At 40.8% G+C, this 21,727-nt stretch overlaps 1 protein-coding gene across 6 annotated transcripts in view; it reads right to left on the bottom strand.

Moving 5' to 3' along the window:
• The window catches only part of GULP1 (GULP PTB domain containing engulfment adaptor 1), a 167,514-nt gene that overhangs the window by 41,967 nt on the left and 103,820 nt on the right, over positions 1-21,727 (bottom strand). For all 6 annotated transcript variants that reach the window (XM_026647632.1, XM_024201152.2, XM_024201155.2 and 3 more), the window contains 3 exons: positions 16,545-16,682; positions 8,408-8,524; positions 7,879-7,971 (listed from right to left, as the gene is read on the bottom strand). In XM_026647632.1, the coding sequence (XP_026503417.1) occupies positions 7,879-7,971; positions 8,408-8,524; positions 16,545-16,682 (348 nt within the window). The remainder of the gene's footprint in view (positions 1-7,878; positions 7,972-8,407; positions 8,525-16,544; positions 16,683-21,727) is intronic.

Genomic DNA, 21,727 nt, shown 5'->3' with positions numbered 1-21,727 from the left:
CCATGTGTTAAAACAGGACTTGATTACAATGGACAAATAACCTACCATTCCCACTTGTTTCAGGGACTCTAGATAAGAGAAGAAGGCACTAGTAAGATTTTGCTTTGTGATACCATGTGATCTTTTCCAGGGTCCTCAATAGCAACTTTTTTTGTTTGTAAATTTCAACTGCCAGGCAGTTAACAAATAACAAATTTTAGCTTTTAAAAGTTTACATGCAGAATGCCACACAACATCACCCATGCATAGACATACATCTGTCTTCCCTCACAGAGTAGAACACTTGAAATAAATTCAAGCATTCATAGTAGCATCCTGTATTTGAAAAGAGAAAAAGTAATATATGTGAAGTTTAGTAGAGTAGTCTTTTCTCATTTTATGCCTAAATGTACTGTATCCCTCTGTAGTGCATAAGGACCATAAATTGCCATCCCTCTTCGCATGGGAATTTTGTAGGATTATTACGTAAATATCAATGTCAAGACTTAGTCCTTATAATTTAAATACCTTTTAATGATATTAAATCAATAATAATCATGGTTTTAGAATATGAATATCAGTAACTGTCTTCTGTTTGAATAGGAACCTTTGCTCTTGTAAAAAAACCTGCAGCTTTACATTATAAGGGCACCTAAAGGGAAAACCTTTTACTTCTATTGCAACATTGTGAGACTATCAGTTTTTAAAAATCTAGAAAACCTTTATTACAATGAGCATCTCTTTCTCACAAGTATTCTTCATATTGCTGAACCTCACCAGCATTAATTAGAAATAGCAATTATACACAATCATAGTTGTATAGCTTTAAGATAAAATGTTTCCCTTAGATCTGTTCTATAAATCTTAGCAGCAAGATTCAGTTCTTCCTACATGCATAGAACACCCACTGAAATTAATGTGAGCTCTCCACATGTAAGAAGGGCAGATTATTGGAGTCACAATCTACCTTGAGAATCTGAAAGTGAAATAGTCTCCGTCACTTCCCAATATCACACTCTACAAAGAAAGGAAAGAGACTGAAGGAATTAAATTTGAGGGGCTGAAAAGAACCTTTTAATATGCAATACAAAGATCACACATTCAAGTCCTGACCACTGAAATTTACCACGAAGGCCAGAGTCTGCTATTTGTACTTCTGCTGAATAGCACCTCAATCTACAAATAGTGCCAATGAAGTTAAAAGGATTATTTAATAGGACTTCATATGAGAAAGTGCACCAGAATCTAGCCCAGAATGTTTAATACATCCCAGGCCATTCTTGAGAGCTAAATATACATATACTTACAACCTTTTACATCCCTCAGATTCACTACAGGCAAAAAGCAAATATTTTAAAAAGTGGAAGAAGACTAGTACTTTAAATCATGATAATAAAAATTAACACATCCTTAATATTAAGTAAAACAAATGGTTTTAATGGAGCATATGTCTTTACTTTTCTTTAACTGTCATGCTAATTTAATATGATGAAGACAAATCAGAAAAAAAACAAACCAAAACCAAAGTAAATGTGACATGGATGACAGATGAAGTTATACATTTGTATCCATAAAGTGCAGTTAACATACTGAGTTGATCTAAGACAAATAGAACATATCTGTTTATAATTGTAGTGTCTTGTGACTAGACTTTTTAGATGCAACTTGATGGAAATTTAATCCTACATATTCCATACAAAATTACACCCCCTAAACTCAAAGACATTATTTGATTAGATACTGTTTACAGTATCCAATCACTTTTGAAGTTAATACAGCTGTGTTAATTTCCGATTGTCAGCACTCCATTTTATCTGCTCTTTTACATTGTATCTTATACATCTATCAGAAAGAAATCCCCCATTTTACTTGATATGTCGCCTTCCAGTCCATCCATAGGTAGGACTTGCTGGGCTGGGCAGGAGGAAGAACTGGCCTCATGCTACCTTGACTCCCTGCTCTGACTTGACTGTAATGATGATCATACTCAGGCCAGTTATGTATCCTCTATATGGAAAGTTGTCCCCTAAAATCTCAAGTTCACGTGCTGGGCCTTCAACAAAGATGACTGGTTTTGGTCAATTCTTTTTTGTGCTGAAGAAATCCCTAAACAAAGATTAAAAAAACTGTTCCTGGGAGATTTTTCTAAGAGAATTCAATATTCCTTACTGAGGACATAGGAATCTGGGGAGAAGGGGAAGGAATCTGGAATCCACATAGCACATGTACTTCATAGTTACTGAAAAAATTCCTCAAGAGGTAGAGCTGAGTCAGGTCACCAGTCCAGTCAATACTTTGCCAAACCCATACCCATACCTTTCCTTGGGAGAGGTCCACAAGATAGAATCAGGTTAATATTTCGTAATTAAAAAGGCAGTCTTGTCAAGTGGATAGAGCACTGGCCTGTGAGTCTATGAATGCTCCACACCTCTTGCTCAAAAGGCTATTCACATAGAGCTCAATTGTAGCTTTGCCAGAAGCCCTGAACAAGAGACAGTGCATAGTTGCATTGCCCCAGGAGCAGATGTGGAACTAGAACAACTAGGAACCACTCCTCATTTCTTCCCATTCACCTGCGTGTGAGAGAACTGTTGGGGAATGATGATTATTAAGGCCCCAAAATTGAGCTACCGCTCAAAATGCAATGCAGGGGAAATGACTAACAAATTGGGGTTTTTTTTGGTAATAATGCACAAACATAATGTTGGACTTTGAGTAAAAGATCTCTGAAAACCCATGTTTAAAGAAGATAAGAAATGTTGACATAAAGGGTCATCAGCTTTTTCATAATTCCCCATTCAAATAAAAATTAGTTACGAGGATACATACTGAATTTTGATATTGAAATATAAAGATGAAGAATTGTTAAATTATAATTTTTGTTAGAGTTTTGTTAATTTAATAGTTTATAATTCTGTACAATAAATAAGTTTGGATGGGACCATACCCGTGCCAAGGCAACAAGAGTTTAAAGGACAGCCAATGGACCCTCCCCTGCTACACCTCCAGCATTGTCAGGTGTGGAGAAGGGGGCTTAAAAGGAGGAGACCTACCCAGTTGGGGGCTGACCAGGAAAGAGAGCAGAGCTCTTCTACTGCCTCACTGAGGGTAGCCTAGTTCCAATAGTAGCACATGTGGTATTATAGCATTGCACAGCGACAGAGTATTAGGTCTCAGTCCTGCAGTCCCTTAACATGTAAACACTAATTAAGTTAAATGGGAGCTCCATGTACAAAATAATTGTAAGATAAAACTGATATACACCATGTTATGAAAAGATATAAATAGTTATATCCAAATGATGGAAAATATGAATAGATCTAATTATTTGATATTATGTCCAAAAGAGGGTCAGAAACCCAGCACCACACTGGCACCTTTTAAAAAGAATTGTTTTTTAAATTATTACTTAAAAAAACGGAAAGAAAAACAAACCATAAATATGTATATTTATACAGGTTCAAGTCCTGCCCACTTAAAATTCACTTAGTAATGTTCAAGTTTATTGGATTCAGATGTTTTAATCTCCTCTAAAAATAGGCAGATGTATTAAAAATATTAGTAGATCACTAATACACCATGCCAGCTAGTTTCTTCCTGTTTTTTTTTTAATGAAACAATTGACAGTCCGATCTTTGCAGTATTGCTAATTTAGATGTAGGACTTTTCATAAGGATATTTCCTAAGCATTTCTTAGTGTGGATTTAAATTATTTAATACTTAAAAATTTAAATATAATTTCACATTGTAAAACAAGAGGAAATAATTATGATACATGCTGTGAATTTCTATGAAGATTAGTACCCCCGAACAACTACAAACTCTTTGTGTTATTGAGTCATACTAGGAAACGCCTAATAGATATGTGCTCTCAATACACATTATCATACTTCACTTATAGCATATAAAACACAGTAATCCATCTGCTATTTTAAATGTGAATGAACAAAACTAGATTTACATTTTTCTGTCTGAATATAGTAATTCTTCTGTGTTACATCATTACAAGATTATATCCTTATGAAGTTCACTGCACAGATCTCAATGGGGAATGAGCAGAATTAACAAAAAGAAGCTGCATTTTTCACACTGATTATTAGAAGTGGTTAGCTGGCTATTGAGATGTGATAGTTTTTTGAGAAAGGTCCAGACTTTGAAATATATTTTGCCCAGAAAGTTAAATTTTCATCAAATTGGAAAAATGTGTCTGCTCATTAACAAGTAACACAAGAAAGGTCATACATTTAAAAAAACAAAAAAACAAAAGCAAAAAAGAGGAAGCAGATTTCCCAGTGGTTAGATCTATGAATTTAAAAATTCTCCTGTTAAAAAAGTGCATTAAAGTAATTTTAGCAAAATCCTGTGATTACTTTTTATTACTATTTTAAGTAACATCACGAATTTTTTTCACAGAAATGTATAGAGAATATAAGAAAAGATACATTCATTCTACTTTTACTTTTGTAAAACATAGTAATTTAGATATCCTTGTTTGACTAAGCATAATTTAGCCTTAAACACATACCAGTCCACATCCTGCAAAGTTTTTAGTGCCTCTTCTAACTATAATATGCTCATCACAACTGAATGCTGCAGGACTTTGTCTGGCAAGGAGGAAGAAAAGGGATTGTAGCTCTTTGAGCCATGAGGGAACCAGAAGTTACTGGTTTAGGTGGAGACACTGAACCACCAGGCAGACCAGCTGGGGGGGAAGGGTATTTATATCCAGTGCCATCCAAATTGTACCCTCTCTCTTCATGAAGCAGCAGAGCCCTCTCTCCCACCCATGGGATCAGAGTAGGACCAAGTATTTTATGATCTACTGTGGACACTGTGCTAGTTGCCTTTTCTCTTTTGGAGCTGGGAAGGAATTTTTCCCTCACTGCCATACTGGCCCAGGTGCTGAGGATTGTTTTGCCTTCCCCACAGCAGTTCAGGGACCTGTTGAGTTAGGTAAGGAATTGAGGTCAAGATGTCACAAATTAGGCAGGTGTCCAGTGCAGGTACTCATTGCAGGGGTGGTGGGGGAGGGAGGGGATCTGGTTTCCTAGGGAAGCTGGAAAAGGGAGTTGGGACTCTTAATGTCTAGTACAAGGGGGAAATAGCCCCCTTTTTCCAGACCCTCTAAACCCTTATGACGGGAGGGTGGAGAGGTCCCAGCAATGGGATGGGACCAGATTGGGAAGGGGAAGGGCTGATGGCAGCCCTCCCAAATAGATGGAAATGATTAAGAAAAGAATGGTGACCAGCGCTGTACAATTTATTGCTGGGTGATCCCAGATAAATTAAGAAAGGTGCAGCCTTATTTTTTTTTTCTTCCTGTGTGTGGCTGGACAATGGGAATTGAAGTTTTGCAGGTTCCCTGATCACACTATCTTTGCAGATATTTTCCATTACTGAAACTTATTTAATTAACAGTTTATGTAAAGCACTGGTCTATTATATTTAACAATTTTTTTTCTCATTCCATACCTCTCTCTTACATGTACCTGCTCATTTTATTATAGAGGTAATACAAACAGCTTTGGCCTATTCAAATGACCTTCTGGGCATGCTGCAAAAGCTATTTGTTTGATAGGATTTTGCGGGAAGGATAAAGTTATGTTACGAGGTAAGATATGAGAATGAGAAGTTTTCCTGGAGTATTTCTTTTTTATTGCTGATTAGCTGAGATACACTGTTATCTCTGTTTGATTATTTAAGGCTGCTGGCTGGCAGAATTAATTTATATATTAATATTTATGCTGCTGGGTAGTTCTTACTGTAATTCTAATTATTAGAACTTCTATATGGTAAGTCTTTCTTTTTAAATGTTCAATCTAAAGAAATAACAAAAAGAGTATGATTATATTTGAAACAACATTTTGGAGATGATTTTTTGAAAATATATGATTAGATATGTTATTCTTGTAATTAATGGGTATGAAATGTAAATGCGATATTAACATCTGTGTGTCTTATATTCACTAGCAAATAAAATAAAGAAAACAATGTGCAAAAATGCTTTAAACCAGTACTTTTAAGACTGTATTGCAGATTTCCTCACAGGCATTCCACCACACAAAAGAACAGCTGTCCTAAGGTCAAATTCTGTTCTCAGAACCATGTGCCAGAAGTCACATTGAAATAATACACAGAAAGCATATACACATTGCTACCACAATGCCAATAATAATAATTCCCAATCAGTGAAGCGCATAATTTGGCCATTATACAATTGCAATTTACAATCTCATATGTTATTTGTATTGTTTAAGTACCAAGAGGCCCCATCAGGTACCTGGGTCCCATTGTGATCAACACTGGATGCACACATAATGAACACATGGTTCTTGGACCAAAAAGCTAAACAGGAAAATATTGTTTTTTTTGTTTCTTTTATAAGAAGAATGTATCTATCACAGGGTTACTATAAAAGTTAATTTTGCTATTAGACAAATTGAATAATTAGGTTTACCAATAAAGGATCAACTCTTATAGGAAAAAATCCTGAATAAAGGTTGAGGATTTGGCCTGAGGGATTAGTGCTTCTGATTGAATGCATAGTAAGTCAGAAATCATATACAATTTACAGTTTTCACTGAGGGATTCATATAAGTCCCTATGAAAGAAAGACCTTCATATATACAATCATAGCCATTCCGGTCACATGTTACTATTACACTTGATGACATTATGGAGACAGACCTCCACCAAACTTCATTTCAGGATAGTGATAATACTGATAAAGTATCATTGCTATAATAAACAGACTCTGGGGGGCTTTGTGGATCAAAATGTAAACATTCACTTAAGGCTGATACCAGGCATAATGGAGTTTCAGGCCGGAAACAAGATGAAAAAAACCCACATTTTCAAAATATGTGGTAGGCCCAAATTTTAATTTACACAACTGTAAAAATTGAAGCAAATGCACTGTACAATGTGTGGATACTTCTGTAATTCAAAAAAATACTCTGACTTAAGAAAATAAAAAAATAAAAATTGGCAAATTATTTTTCTGCTTGGACAAATATATAGACTCAAGGGATGTAATTCTATCCCAATTGACTTCAATAGGACCAGCATTTCATCAATTATATTTAGATGAAAAATTAGATACTTTTCATAAGGACTTGTATATGCACATCAACTGTTTTTTTTTTTTTACAGCGATGTAAATATATTTGGATACAATAAATTATAACTGCTTTAGAGCCATTAGGGTCAGTCTGCTAAACAACCTATACTTTTAATAGTTCACTAACTAGATATCTAAATCTGCCATTTAAAAATTCCATAAAAATCGATATCCACTGATTCTGAAGAAGGCAAAATATTTCCATGGATAATGGACTTTCATTTGCTTGCAGTCATAACTAGTGAGCCAATCTTTTAAGTACTTATTTGCATGAAAGATCATAATGGCTCTTGGGCTATGTGATTCTACTAGGGAATTTCAGAAGAACATAAAACTTGTTAAAACGAGAAGTAAGTTATAGACAAAACAGTAGATGTAAGTAACGATATGTTTGTGACAGAAAGTTATTAAGAAATCCTGAGTTACAAAGTGCAGGGTTGGCACACTGAACCAGATCCTTTGGACACAGGACTTTGCTCTTCATCCTTAGGTAGTCTGCTTGTGTGTCTGAGAAAAATTAGTTTGCATATATACAGCAACATCAGGGCACAACAGGCTGAGTTAAGGAAGCATCATTTATTGAATATAACTTAATTTTCCTACAATTGTTGGTTTGTCACAATCTTACTGTTACTTAAATATAGGATTATAGTGTGTTAATTATAACAATCAGAAATAGTGTGAATACTGTATTTGTTATCAGAACACAAAGATGTTGTTAAATAATTTTAAGTTATACCAATCTTGGCTGGAAAACATAGTTGTATCCATGTACTTACTGGAGATGTATGTATTTGATTTATTCTTAACTGGTTCTCCAAATCTTGTACCTTATTTTTCAGTTCTATATTTTCAGTTTCTAGTTCTTGAATCTACAAAACAAACAATCATTGTAACAGCTACTGGGATACTCATCCTCTGATGTATCTAATTTTAGCTATAAATCATGAGTAACATTTTTCTTTCTTTATTTATTTGAGATCTGCTCTTCTTAACACTATACGACAAACTAATGACCAAAAAGCTAGTAATTGTGTTTAATAATTGACCCAAATGCCTCATTTTATTTGAAAATGTAATAAATTTCTTAGCACTTGTGAATTTTCAGGATGATGGAAAGATGCACACTGTATTCTTTCATAGATTATTGTCCTCTTTTTTAGTGTTTCTGGAGTCTCTTAATAATCTTCTGTCCTTAGTACAGTATAGTATTGCAACTTATGCTCCAGCATACTTCACAGAAATTTGTAAAAAATTACAGTAGTATATAATTTTCATCAAGAGAAACAACAAATATGTATGACTTACTCTTTTCTGTAACCCTGCAATCTGTTTTCTTGTTTCAACATCTTTTCCTCCAGATTCCAGAAATTTCCTGTAAGCCAGGTCAAATGCTTGACCAATTGTTAAAGTTATCTCTTCAGCCTTTATACAAGTAAAATATTGGAATTAGCACGTTAAGAGTATCTTATACAGTGCTTTTCATTTCACAGGAGCACAAAACATATTACATAATTAGGGTCCTACCAATTTCACGGCCGTGAAAAATTTGTCACTGACTGTGAAATAAGCCCTTCCCTGTGAAATCTGATCTCCCCCTTGCTGCTGGGAGAACCCTAGTCAGGGGGCTCCTAGCTGCAAGTCCCGGCTGGGCTGGGAGAGGACTTGTCCTTCCCCTGCACGGCCATTCTCACTTTCAGGAGGAGATCAGACCCACCTTGGAGTGCCTCCCCCTGCTGCAGGAAGCTCCAGCCCCGGAGGTTCTTGCAGCAGGAGGACACTTGTGGAGATGGGTCCGATATCCCCCTGCTCCTGGAGGTGCCCTAGCCAGGGAGCTCTTAGCTGTGAGTCCCTGCTGGGCTGGGGAGAGACAGGACTTGTCCTTCCCTTGCATGGTAGCTCTGAGGAGAGGGTGTGGTGGGGAGATTAGACCTACTTCCGGGTACCTTTTGGGTTGGGACCCCCATGGTTACAACACTGTGAACTTTCAGGTGTAAATAGCTGAAATCATGAAATTGACCAATTTTAAATCTCTCTCTGTGAAATTGATCAAAATGGATCCTGAATTTGGTAGGGCCCTATACATACTGTACAGTATACCTAGGTATTGCTTCACCCACCACTGAAATGAAGTCAGCTTTGAAAAGAAACATGGCAGCCAGGAGGATAACTGAAGAATAATTGATGCAAATAAACTACAGGGGAAACTGCTGTAGACAGAATGCAATTATCTATGTTGCAGTGTACATTATGCTACTTTAATATCTATAAACAATGTGCTTGGGTCTGTTTATGTCGCATTTTCATCTCTTGAGAGTGGCTGATGGCTGTAACTTTCTTTTGTTAAATAAATATTTTACTTTCATTGTTTTTAGTTAGGTTTCAAAAGTCTATATTATAAAAATAGGGTATCAATTTCCATAAGGTCGATATATCTATATATCGTATATCTGTGCTTAAGTATTGAAGACCACAAGTGCCAAACCAAACCAAATCTGTGGATGTCCAGGCAAATAAAATAGTTTCTCTCTTCATATTTGAGAACTCCATACATAATGTTTCAATTTCTTTTACATAGGAAAGATTTTACTTTGGATAACTTTTGCAGTGTCAAAAACCCAACAATACAATATATTAATTAATTGTTAATGTTTTTGGAAACTCAGTTAATCCCAGTAATCACCATTAAACGGTCAGCATTTGCTCAGTTTTCTCCTTGTACTTAGAACAGGAAAAACTGGCATATATGTGGTGTGTTTGTTGGAAAACAGATTTTGTTTTGACAACCACTATAAAAACTGGATTTATGTCAACTGGATTAGACTATTGGTTTTCTTTGTCATTGAAAAGCAAAGAAAAACATGGGAAAATATCAAGGCAAGACTGAGATTTTAATTTTCAAAGCAAGTAAAGACTTACCCTTCGATAACTTTCTGTAATACCAAATGACTGATACAGGTTTAATCATTTTATCTGCTGCAAATAACACAACAAAGTGACAGTTGCTCAGAATTACCATTACCAATCAGCTGCATGTTGACTATCTTAGAGAAAGACCATATTTACCACTAATTAAATAATGGTAAATTGGCATTTGGGAATATGCAATGCTGGCACTATGGGTACTTTCCAGGAAATCTGTGTAGATTGGAAGGGAAGGCACCAACCTGAATGAGCTTCTTTGGAAGCTGAAGGAACTAACGGACTGGAAAGAAGGAGGAGGCAAAACTCACTTGGGGGACCATGGGGTAGACAGAAGTGTCAGAGAAAGAGCAATAGTGAATGGGATGAGAAAGGTACTGTCAAGAATCAGGGCCTACAGCAGAGCCAGTCTCCAGGCAACTTAACGAGCACAGCTAGCTTGTAGTAGGCTGTCTGATTGGCTACATTGCCTGACCCGTGCTCTTGAGCCCAGCAGCCGCAACAGTTTGGTAGCTGCTCAAAACATTCACCCATGGCTGTGATAGCTCCTGTGTTTGCTTGTTCCCAGCCTTGCTCTCACTTTGTTCCTAACCACCAGACTTGCCTCCCACTCCAGTTGCTAGGCACGACTGCCATGTCCCAATTTATGACAGTTTGAGCAGCCCAAAAAACCAGGGAACTAGAACTGATATGGTGAGCATGGATCCTACAAAGGCCAATACCTCTCTGATGGAAATAATTGGAGCCCTACAGATCTTGCAGGCCCAGGTTACCACTCTGAAGGCATAGAAGCTATGCTTTCAGTTCCAACCCCCGCTCCTCATGAGCCCAAACTCTCTCTGCCTGACAAGTTCAATGACAATCATCATGTTTCATGGGTTCCTAAATCAGTGCTGGCTCCTATTTCTGCTACGCCCACAGTTGTACCCCATTGACCAAGCCCAAGTGGGACTAATTATCAGCCTGCTTACCTGGGAGGCTCTGTTTGGGCATCTCTGCTCCTGGAAAAATCAAGCCTACTTCTGGGACAATTTAAAGACTTTATTTGAGCTATGGTGGTGATTTTCAATGACCCAAGTAATGAGCGTACAGCTGAAGCTGCACGTGAGGTTTTGCAGTAGGGATGCTGGCCAGTTGCTAAATATGCAGCAGAGTTCCGATGCTTGGCAGGAGACACCTAGTGGAATGAGGCCAGGCAGTGTTATCATTTCTGGCTTGGCCTAAACGGCAATATTAAAGATGAACTGGCATAGGTGGAATCACCATCCTGCCTAGCTGCCTTACTCAACCTAGTCATCAAAATGGATGAATGCCACTGAGAAAAAAAGATGGTCCTCCTGGCTTCTGCCAGCCCTGCTGGCTCCAGCTCCATTCCCCCACCACCAGTCCCTTCTCCATTGCTTGAGCCCAAGCAAGTCAATCAGGTCCAGCCCTGCCTCTCTGACACAGAGAGGAATTGACACTGGGAATTGGACCTATGGGGATCAGGGCTGGGTTTGCGTCTTTCCCCTCACCCCAGCAGTCCATGCCTATTCTCATCCACCGGTACCTTGATGATGGCTAATCAGCAACCAACACATCTTCAACTCCCTTTCCATCTCTGGCACCCTGTGATGCCTGAGACCAACCAAGAGTAGCTGGTGGATTCAGAGCCCCAGGCAATTTCATGGATCTGGAATTTGCCCAAGCACACAATATCTCCACCCAGCACAAGGACTCCCCCAAGTTAGCGAAGTCCACAGAGCTGTCATTCCTTTTGTGAGGACCAGATGGCTCCCTTAGAGTTAACTACCCCTTGAGGCTACCGAGAAGTCCTCCAGTTTGAGCTAATTCATTCACTGCATTCATCAGTTGACACTGGCATCCCCTGGCTCATCTCCCATGACCCGTGCATCTACTGGCACTCCGGCATGGTGTGCTTTGATCTCCCATTTTTCCAATAGTCCTGTTTCCTGAGAGCTAACTGGAGATCAGAAACCTTTTGTGGCTCACTTGGTCCTCCAAAGAATTCAGAGACATGAAGATAGGATGCAAAGGCGACCCCAACAATCACCATGACCACACTCAAAAGCTCCGTGGATTCCTGTTAAGTAGCAGCACTATATCGATGTGTTCAGCAACGCCCTACTGCCCCCTCGGAGCTACAACTGCCCCATCAACTTCTAGCCGAGTGCACAGGTTCCCATCGGGTACGTTTTCTCCCTCTCTGAACCTGAACTATAGGTATTTCGGAGCTATCTTGACTAAAACCTGCAGAAGGGGTTCATTTGTCCCACCATGTCCCCAACAGGAACCCCAGTCTTCTTTGTGGTGAATAAAGATGGCTCTTTCCAGCCTTGTGTGGACTACTGAGCTCTGAACAAGATTACACTCTGAAACTGGTACCTCTTACCGCTTATAAATGAGCTGTTTGAAAGACTCCGCTTTGCCAAGGTCTTCACAAAGTTGAACCTCCATGGAGCTTATAACCTGGTGAGGATCTAGCAAGGAGATGAACAGAAGACCACCTTTTGTACCAGGTATGGCCACTATAAATATTTGGTCATGCTGTTTGGGTGCTCCGGCAATCTTCCAGCATTTCATAAATGACATATTAGGGATATGCTGGACCAGTTTGTCATCATTTACCTGGATGAGATCCTCATTCTCTCTGGGCTCCACAATCATCACGTGTGCATTGTCTTGGAGAGACTCTGCCAAAACCACCTATGCATGAAGCTTGAGAAAAGCTTGATAAGATCACGGTGATATATCTTTTCACCTGAGGAATACACCGGGAACCCACATAAAGTGGTGGAAATATCCAACTGGGCTGCAGCCAAGAAGGTACGCAGGGTTCAGCAATTCCTGGGGTTCGCTAATTTCTAAAAGCAATTCATTAAAGGATTCTCTAGCCTGGTTGCACCCATAACAGTATTCTTGCACAAGGGGGCTCAGTTTCCCTGGTCCACACAGGCTCAGACAGCCTTTGATCAACTAAAGAAAGCATTCCTCTCAGCACTCGTCCTGATTCACGCAGACCCATGAAACCATTTACAAATGCGCCCATACCATGAACCTACAATCAAAACCGCTAGGTCATCTCCAGCCTCTACCCACACATCTGCATTCTTAGTATACTATATCAATGGATTTAATTGCAGAACTGTCATGCTTACAGGGATACACATTAATCCTGGTTGCACTGATCTGCTAACAAAGATGGCACACTTCATCCCAAACTGTACCTTTCCTACCACATTGGGACCCAGCTTCACTCTTCCTAGAAAATGTTTTCTGTTACAATGGGTTACTGACAGGCATTGTATCACCCGGGTCCCCGTTCATTTCCTGATTCTGGTGGGACTTTCTCAGATTGGCTGAGGTGAGAGACTCACTTATCACCCAAAGACCAATGGGCAAACAGAGAGAGTCAATCAAATCTTGGAGCAGTATCTTTATTGTTTTCTCAGTTACCACCAGGACGATTAGCCTTCCGTGATGTGCTACTCCAAATTTGAATATAACAATGCAATCTACACCTTGACCTGTTAATAATTAAACCACACTACCATAACTGAGGATACAATTTAGTTATGGAGGTCACGGATTCTGTGTTTTTAATGGACTTCCGTGACTTCTTTGGCTTCAACTGTCAGTGGCTGTAGCTGGGGTTGGAGCCAGGTCTGTGCGCCCCCCTCCCACGGCTTGGGCCGGGGCTGTGCCCCCTCCCTTGGCGGTAGAGCTCAGGCTGTCAGTCCGCTCTCATGAGGCTCCAGCTGTCATTCCTCCCCCTGGTTATTTTTAGTAAAAGTCACAGACAGATCATGGGCTCCCATGCATTTTTGTTTATTGCTCGCCACCTGTCCATAACTTTTACTAAAAATAACTGTGAAAATTCTTAACCTTAACCATAACCCACTGATTCTTTCTAGATGAGCCAAAGTCCTACTATACTTTTATAGTACCTTTATAATTACATGAAAAGAACTTCATAGTCAATAGGTCATTTTTTCTTGGTCTGTAAGCACCCGTTGTATATAAAGGGGTGCCTATTATTATACATGTGTGTTGTAATGGACAAAATGACATAATTGTTAAGGGATACACATAAATGCATGGTAATTGATAAAATTAGTAACTGACAAAATGGACAAGGAGCATTTGGTATAGCGGATGTGTTCTGGAATCAATGTAACAGCAAACCATTAAGTTATGAATTGACTAATGTCCAAGTCATTAAGAGCTAAATATAGTTACAGACGTTATTAACTTATTGACCAGATTAAGGTAAGAATATTCAAATAAGCAAAATGTCAGCAAAACCAACTCTGGGAAAAACATGAGGATTTTTCTGGGTTCTAAATATATATATAAAGGGTGATTTTAAGGAAGTTAATCAGAAGTGAACTGAAGTACACTGCCATCACTTCTCCATTACAGAGATTGATATGTATATTTCCTTTTTCTGCATAGTGCTGTATTAAATATTGCTTGATTGTCTTACTTAAATAAAATGTCAGCTGAGTTAGTTATTTGACATCATGTTTTATTGACTACAAACACATAACAGACCCAATATAGCCCCTTCTTTGCAAACTATGGCTTTCTCTCCCACTTTCACACATACTTACCCATAAGTTCCCCAGTGCCAGCCACTGTGGATTTAGCCCCCAACATATACTGGGTGCACCAAGAGCTCATGGAACACTTGAAGCCTGCCAAAGAAGCCAATAAAACACCACATGGACCAAGACCATCAGGCCGTCCCCAATCTGGCCATAGGGACATGGTGTGGCTCTCTGCCCAGAACCTTAAATCAAACTACCCATTTGCCAAACTAGATTACCAATGCCTGGGCCCCTTCAAGATTATAGAATGGATAAACACAGTGACCTTCAGGTTACAGTTGCTTGAGTCCTCAAAGATCCACCTTTTCACCTCACACTTTTAAAGCCCTACACCTAGAACCTATCCCCAAACCACTCCAACCTATAACCGTTCTCGGACAGGAGGAGGATTTGGTCCACTGAGTCCTCAACTCAGGAAGTTAGGGGAAGGCTCCAGTACCTGGCGGACTGGGAAGATTACAGTCTGGAGTAGTGGTCTTGAGATTGGGCAGAGAACATGCACATTCTGGACGTATTGAAGAGTTCCATAGAAATACCCGGAGAAACTGGGCCCGGTTAGGAGGCATCCTCAAGTTGGGGGTATTGTCAGGTATCCTGCCCTGCAGAAGAGCCAGTCTCCAGGCAACCTAACAAGTGCAGCTGGCCTGTAGTAGGCTGTTATTGCCCACAGCTGTGATAACTCCTCTGCCTATTTCTTCCCAACCTTGCTCCCACCTTGTTTCAGTCCTGCTCCTGCCTTTGATGGTGGACCCAGCCTTTCCTCTGCCTTTCCCACTCTGGTTCTGACCCTCAAATCCAATTACTGACATCTGACTCTGGCCTCTGCTCTGAGCCTAGGTGCCTTTTTCTGGCTATTGACTCCTGTACCAACCACTAGGCACAACTGCTCACATCCCAGTCTCTGAAAGGCACTAGCATAAAGAGACTAGCACTGAAAGGTACTAGCATAAAGAGACTATTGGGAGGGAATAAGAAATGCACCTGAGATCGAGAAGAGATCAGTGTTTATTGCTGCCCTCCCTAAAAGAAGAGAGAAAGGAAGACAGACAAGAAGATACAAGCGAACAGAAATGTACAATGAGTATACACATTGTTACTGGTATTGGCACTGTACTATTGCAGATGAATGACAAGATCACCAAACATAATCTATAAGCAGTAAGGCAAAAGATTATATAACTGCATCTAATGCTATAGAGGAAAACATCCCTTGTCATTCTTCATAAGAATAAGTTCATTAGCACCAATGTCCTAGTTAAATTCCATTAGGCATTTATTTTCTGCCTATGTAAACTCCTACTGTTTCAGCTGGACACAGTATTCTTCTCTTCCTGTCCTAAACTATTCTTGAATGTAACTGTGCATTGTTGAACAGTTGCCATGTTGCACCCCAGAAGTGACTGCATTTCAGTGGTTGATGAAGTGATTCTTCGAGTGCTGTATCAGCACATGGGTGACCTAGCAGAGGGGAGGACGCCAACTGTGCAAATCCCATAAGGATATATGTGTGTACTGCACAACAGTCCATGTGGCTACTTCACACAGTGTGCTGCAGTAACCTCCACATGGCAGCTTTGCAACATTCCAGAGCCTGGAGGGAAAGGGATCCTCTCCCCATCTTGTGTATCAGCCTGGTGCTTGGCCCAGGTAGTGAGGCTGGGTACTGGGAAGGAGATTTGCCTCAAGAAAGAACATTGTGACCTTAGGTGAAAGAGTATTAACAAAATGTTTAATTTAAATCTGTAATAAACACAAGTACAATTTTAAAGGCAACATCTTGACATGAAACAATACATCAAGCTGTCCCTATATAAGGGGCTACCTAGCTGCTCGTTTTATCCTCTTCCTAGTACTAATTTCAACACAGGCCATTTGAGATGCCAAAATCATTGTAAAACATCTGACATACTTACACACTTTTCACTGTCAAATACATAGCACAAGTGTTTATTTGACTCAGAATCTTTGCATATGAAGGTAAATATCCTCTTGTCAGTTTTATCATCAGCACAGAATGATATCCTATGAAGCTGGCAATTGTGCTGGACTTCCTGCAAATGACAATAGAATGATCACATTTGATGAGTTAATTTTTTAGTATTTTATTCAGAAAATTAATACTTTACACACCTTGTTATAAAGGAACAAGTTATAGTAATATGATGTTTACTTTATTGTGACAAATTTATTGTGACCTTTCCCTCTTTTTAGGAAATGATATTGCATCATTCAATGTGCATGTAGTTACAAGGGAAGGCCCCTGCCCTGCAATGAGCTTTGTTCAGATGGACCTGTGCACCTGTGTGGAACTCGTTGCAGGACAGCTACCTAATTTTATCAATTAAACCTTTATTGCAGTTTGAAGAATTCAAAATTTGTTTAAACTGTTAGTGATCATTCTAGCTAATACTGACTGCATCTGAGGGCTGGTCTTCACTATGGGGAGATAGACGCTGCTGCAATCGACGCAGCAGGGATTGATTTAGCAGGTCTAGTGAAGACCTGCTAAATCGATGGCAGAGTGCTCTCTGGTTGACCCTGATACAGTAACTCCCCACTTAACGTCCTCTCGCTTAACGTTGTTTCTATCTTACGTCCCTGCTCAATTACAGAACATGCTCCATTTAAAGTTGTGCAATGCTTCGCTATAACGTCATTTGGCTGCCTGCTTTGTCCACAGCTGGCAGCCCCCCTATCAGCTCCCCTCCGCCCCCGCCCTGGTGTTCAGGAGGGAGGGGGGAGGAGCGAGGACTCGGCGCGCAGGCTCCCCCTCCCTCCCCTGCCTCCCGAATGCCGCAAACCAGCTGATTGCTGCGGGCAGGAGGCAGGGGAGGGAGGGGGAAGGCTGCGCGCCAAATCCTTGCTCCTTCCCCCTCCTTCCTGCCCCCTGAACGTCGCAAGCCAGCTGATTGGCAAGGGCAGGAGGAAGGGGGGAGGAGCGAGGATGCGCCACGTCTCCCACCTCCCTGCCCTGCCTCCTGCCCATGGCAATCAGCTGGCTTGCGGTGTTCAGGAGGCAGGGGAGGGAGGGGGAGCCTGCGTGCCATGTCCGCGCTCCTCCCCTTTCCCTCCTGAATGCTACAAGACAGCTGATTGCCGCAGGCAGGAGGCAGGGGAAGGAGGGGGGAGGAACGAGGACACGGCATGTGGAGTAAAGGGGGAGGAGGGGGGAAAGAAGAGGCGGGTTAAGAGTGGGGGTTTGGGGGAAGAGGTGGAGTGGGCGGGCCGAGGGTTGAGCCCCCCGCCCCTGGTGCTTGCAGAGTAGGGGAAGCTGCTGCTGCTGCGCAACCTGCTTCTCCTAGCCTACAGCACCTTCAGCCTCCTTGCCTGCCTCATTGTCTCCAGTGCCAGTGGGCTGTGCCTGTGTGGGGTAAGGCAAGAGCACCTCCTAACTATAATACTGTACTGTACTGTATGGCAAAAAAAAAAAATTCCCTGGAACCTAACCCCACCATTTACATTCATTCTTATGGGGAAACTGGATTCGCTTAACATCGTTTCACTTAAAATTGCATTTTTCAGGAACATAACTACAACGTTAAGTGAGGAGTTACTGTACTCCAGTTCTCCGAGAAGAGTAAGGGAAGTCGACCAGAGAGCGTCTCCTGTCGACGCAGGGCAGTGAAGACACCAGGGTAAATCGACATAAGCTACGGCGACTCCAGCTACGTTATTCACACAGCTGGAGTGGCGTAACTTACGTCGACTTACCCCCTGGTGAAGACAAGCCCTCACTCTCCTAAGAAACAAACCTTAAAAAGCAGAATCTGCAAGACAAAAAAGGCTTACAAATGAGAACAGATAAAGACAGCTGGAATTATTTAGCCCTGAGAGAAGTAACTAAGCATTTAGATTAGGTAAAGGTTATTGTAAAATTGGGTATTGGAAAACAGCAATAAAATTCATTCATGGTCTAGATGGTTACTAATGTTTATTTCTAGTGTAAAAGTGGCGAATCAAAACCAGCATCTTAAACCTATAACTCAAGAGGGGAAAATAAAACATACTAGTAACTATCAGACGAGACAAGACAAAAGAACAAGAGTGTACACATGTGCCTAAGAAATATCAGTGCAGAACTTTTAGGTTTGTAACAAATGTGATAAATCATGTGCCTAGGAGAGTTGTTGTTTTGAATGTCAGACCAGAACATAATAACCCAAGGATTTAATATGTTTGGGAGAAGAGTTAAAACACACAAAACACAGGGCATTTGGGACACTTTTTGTGAGAACTAGTTAGTTAAGAACTTGAACACAGAGCTTTTTGTTGGAGTTCTGATGTGCTATGCCTGAGAGTTATAAGTTGTGTTTTGCTTTTTCAGTTTAATATTTCTGCTCAGGAGTGTGTCTACTGTAATTATGCTTTGATATGACAATTAATATCTCACCCAGCAAAAAAGTAATCTGATTATGGAGTCCAGACCTTCTTGACACCTAAAAGCCAGGAGAGATTTAATTTGGAGTAGTACCGAGAGGAAACACCCTACATGCTTGTAGTGTGTGTGTCATGGCAGAACCATTCTAATCCACTATTCTATTGTTAATATCAAAGAAAACAATTTCTACAGAAACTATGGCTTTTCTTATAGAATGCATTTTGTAATTCTAAATGTTTCTGTTGGCAACAAATGGGGTGTTTTGCAAATTCCTTCATGTGGTTTCTATGAAAAAAGGCACAAATCCAAATCCTTCCTCTATACACAAGTACACTCATGTTCTGTCAACTCAAGACATATATTTTGAAGCACACACAAGTTATACTGTGACAAGGGCATGGCTTCACTTCTGTCTTCTTTCCCGGAGAAACTGAGCAGACTCCATCAGGTGTACACTCAGTGACCTTTCATTTTAAGTTCCATCCATCAAAATTATTACAGTCCCTGTGGGACAGTCGGTTTACAATATTCACAGTGCATTTGGCCCTCTCCTCAGGACCTGAGGGGAACAGAGGTCTCGCATCTCTAAGACCTCTGTGTGGCTGAGCTCAGCTAGCCCTGTTCCTCTCTCTCACCCCCTCTTGGCACTTTGTTCCTGTGCCTCTTTATCAGACCTGGGCTGATGGGCTAATTGAATCTTTATCCCACCCAGCCCACCAGCCTGATTAGATAATTACCCCAATCAGCTTCCCTGGGAAACTAATTAGCATCTAAGTGAGCAGAGTACATGCTCTCCCGCACTCTCAGCACCTTCCCTCCCTGTACTCTGTCACATACACTTAAAATGAGAAGTGTGACCATGTGAACCATTGTTTTTGATGAATGGGACTAAAAAAAACCCAAACTACTGCCCAATATTTTCTTATGGCCTAACTGCTTAAAAGGTGGCAATGAGAGTGTTCTTAATTTTTGAGAGCCTGGCAAAATTACAGAAATAAAAAGAATATTTGAGATTCTAGTATTTTATTTTTCTCAATAACCCTCTTGGTGTTTTATTTCATTTGGCCAGTAGCATGGGAAAGCAGTACCAGCTATGAAGGGAACTATTGCAGTTGATATGTGAGCTATTATCTACTTTAAAAATTGTGGATTCCTGTGCAGAGATTACAGATTGCTGTAATCTCAGCAGAGGGGCAGTCAGCATCTCCAAGAATCAAGCCTCAAATAATTTGCTTAGGGCCACAGACCAACAGCAGAACCAAGATTATAACACAGGATTTAAGTCTTTCAAACATTTCTCCATGTTTTCAATCTCTCTCTCTCTGTCTCATGTTCCCTGTTCCCAGTCTCTACACTCTCTCCACATCCATCCTCCTGCCCCTTGTCCCCTAATAAAATGTCTCTCACACACTTAACCTCTATCTCTCCTGCAGCTTGTCAAAAAAACCACACATGTTAAAACTATTTTTCTCATTTACCTCCTTGCCAAAAATCTTAGTCACATTCTTTTCCATCCATGCTGCTTGCACTCTCTTCACCACATCCCCTAGGTTCTCCCTCTCCTTCCAAACTGGTCACATTCCCATCTGTTTTCTCTCCCCCATCAAAAGGCTCTCTCCCCTTCCTATCTCCCGCATCTTCCCTATGCTCTCAGCTCTCTTCCTCTCCCCTACATCCCAAGACACTCTCCACACCCCCTTCCCTCTTGGCTTTCTCCCGTTCTTCACCCTCTCCACAAAGCTTGTTCAGCTCTCCAAGCTTTACCTTATACTCTCTCCATCCACCTCTTTAACAATAGATTGTGTTTCCTCATGTTCCCAGTGCCACCTCAGTATGCAGCACAGGGCCGAGCCGCCGCTTCCAGCAGCTCCCATTGGCCTGGAGCAGCGAACCGCAGCCAGTGGGAGCCGTGATCGGCTGAACCCGAGGACGCGGCAGATACACAAACTGGCCCGCCCGCCAGGGGCTTTCCCTGCACAAGTGGCAGAACAAGTTTGGGAACCATGGTTCTAGGGGAAGAGGCAATTCTGTGCAGCGACTGCCAGCTGCCCTCAGCACCCCATTTAGGAAAGGAGGAAGCAATTCTTCCTTGTGTTTAGGGAGATGGGCTACAGTGGGAAGAAGAAAAGCTCTTTTATGTTTCCTCTTCAACTTTTGGGTCAGTAAATTAGAGGGGGGCAGCACCCGGGGAAGAAAAGGTTGAGGGGACTGAGCTAGGCACTACCATATTCTAAACATGGTTCTGTAACTGATTTCCCTGGGCAAGTTATTCTCAGCCTGACAGCAAGTGGGAGCCAGGAAGTCCTGTGTTATAATCTTGTTTCTGTTGTTGCTGTGTGGTCTGAGCAAGTGATTTGGGGCTTCTGTGAGATTCTGAGGGCCTCCTTCCTCATGGGCTTGGCATCTTCACCTTTCATTGAACTAGGCCCCAACCCCTCTGTTTCCCCACTTTTAAAGTCAAGGTTTGTTCAACACTGTATAACTCTTACACTATTTGGACCAGGGGACATCTTTTGTGTTTGCACAGAACCTCCCAAAATGGAGATCTGATCTATGATTGGGGCTCCCAGGCGCTACCACAATTAAAAGTAATAATAATATTAACAACATGCAAAACAGTTCGGGGGGAAAAAAGATTCCTTCAGCTACTATGACTCACTGTGGTCAGTAAGCTAATTAAAATGAATGATTCCCAACAAAAACAAAAAGAGAAAAAAG

Source organism: Terrapene carolina, unplaced genomic scaffold (genome assembly GCF_002925995.2).
Source record: "Terrapene carolina triunguis isolate 2854851 unplaced genomic scaffold, T_m_triunguis-2.0 Scaffold62, whole genome shotgun sequence".
NCBI classification, from domain to species: domain Eukaryota; kingdom Metazoa; phylum Chordata; order Testudines; family Emydidae; genus Terrapene; species Terrapene triunguis.
This window is presented reverse-complemented; position numbering and strand designations above follow the sequence as displayed.